The 1,469-nt window shown below is 34.2% G+C and overlaps 1 protein-coding gene across 2 annotated transcripts in view; it reads right to left on the bottom strand.

The window, feature by feature from the left end:
- Positions 1–1,469, bottom strand: part of Sil1 (Sil1 nucleotide exchange factor) — a 23,792-nt gene that overhangs the window by 12,466 nt on the left and 9,857 nt on the right. For both annotated transcript variants that reach the window (XM_014428701.2, XM_024363360.2), the window contains exon 4: positions 1,218–1,392. In XM_014428701.2, the coding sequence (XP_014284187.1) occupies positions 1,218–1,392 (175 nt within the window). The remainder of the gene's footprint in view (positions 1–1,217; positions 1,393–1,469) is intronic.

Below are 1,469 nucleotides of genomic sequence, written 5' to 3'. Positions count from 1 at the left end.
ACTTAAATAAATCGTACCATATCTTCATGTCCATTAAGACTCCATTTCTCTATTATTCCTTATATACCAGGTACCTAGTTCGCAGATTGGACTAATTCAGTTAACGTGAAAGTTGGTTCACTGACATTATTTGTACAATAAACTATCACACCAGAGTTAGTGCGATAGTACAATCATGACTGTAACAATCATAGTTACACTTACGAGAGTAAGTTAATTATTATCTGCAATATAGTTATAAAATTGTATTATAATCAAATAGGAAACTTACAAGTACATAATTTTTCTACACAGTCCCCCCCTTGCTTTTCAACGCACTTGGTCCATCGTTGTACAAGCTTCATGATGCCCTCATAAAACAGCATTAGGTAAATTGATTCCCCAATTTACCTCGGACGAAGCAATGAAAGAAGTGGTGCATTCTTGGCTCACAGCTCAACCAAACTTCTTTTATGAGGACATTATGAAGCTTGGTAGCTTGTTGTTGTTTTTTGGTTGGAAGAATCGGCAGCACTAGTTTCTTAAGTATTACATTGTCCGGACTATATTTCAATCGCCATAGGTTACAAAGTTTAAGTTGGAGATGGTGTAATATTAATTTAGTTGCCTTATTAAGTTGCAGTATACACAGATCAGAGCAGCATGGTAGTTCAATGAATAAGACTAAGTGATCGTATTTCCTATGCTGGGTTCGAGTCCTGCTGTAGCAATTCATGTCCCAACTACAAATAATAATACTATAAGCTTAGAAAACCCGAAGATTAGGGCCCTAAGTGGTTTTTTTTTTGTTCCGGAAAATTGAAATTTACTAATCATAAGACACTAGTCCTTATTAATTAATATTCCAATATATAGTGTGCACACAACTATAGAAAAATAAGTAAATTGTTTTGATTGCAGCAATGAGTTGTAACTCACATCTATATTGCCTAACAGGCAGTGTAGGGTGCTAAGTAGATATTTCAAAAAGAAATTTTTATGAAGAGATGCTTTCTATCAAACCAATTTTTGTATGAACTGCTCCTTATGCTTTTGTAAATACATTTTGTTATTCAGTTAATCAGATGTACTTGGTTATCTACTCAATGAAACAGAAATGTATATCCCAAATTTTACCTGGATGATACCGTTGGGGATAGTCAATAATATGTAAAAGTAAAAAAAGAAAAATTGGCTAATTTAAAAGACCAAAAGCATAAATAAGGAATATAAATTACACTTGACGATGAGTCAGCTGATAAACTTCTCAACAGGATAGAAACAGCTCCGTCTTGAACCAATGCCTTTTGCACGACAGGATTGTTTTGAGCAGCAGAAGCAAGCAATCGGAGGGCTTCGTTACGAACAGTGCTGTGCGTCGAATTAAGTGATGGTAGTATTACAGTCTTGTACCTACAATGTAATGTGTAATATAATAGAATCTGATAGTTTTTCTAGAGTACTAAGGGTTTATGTTTTTAGTAAGTTGA

This window comes from Halyomorpha halys, unplaced genomic scaffold (assembly GCF_000696795.3).
Source record: "Halyomorpha halys isolate HHAL.00 unplaced genomic scaffold, Hhal_1.1 Scaffold743.1, whole genome shotgun sequence".
Taxonomy (NCBI): Eukaryota; Metazoa; Arthropoda; class Insecta; order Hemiptera; family Pentatomidae; genus Halyomorpha; species Halyomorpha halys.
This window is presented reverse-complemented; position numbering and strand designations above follow the sequence as displayed.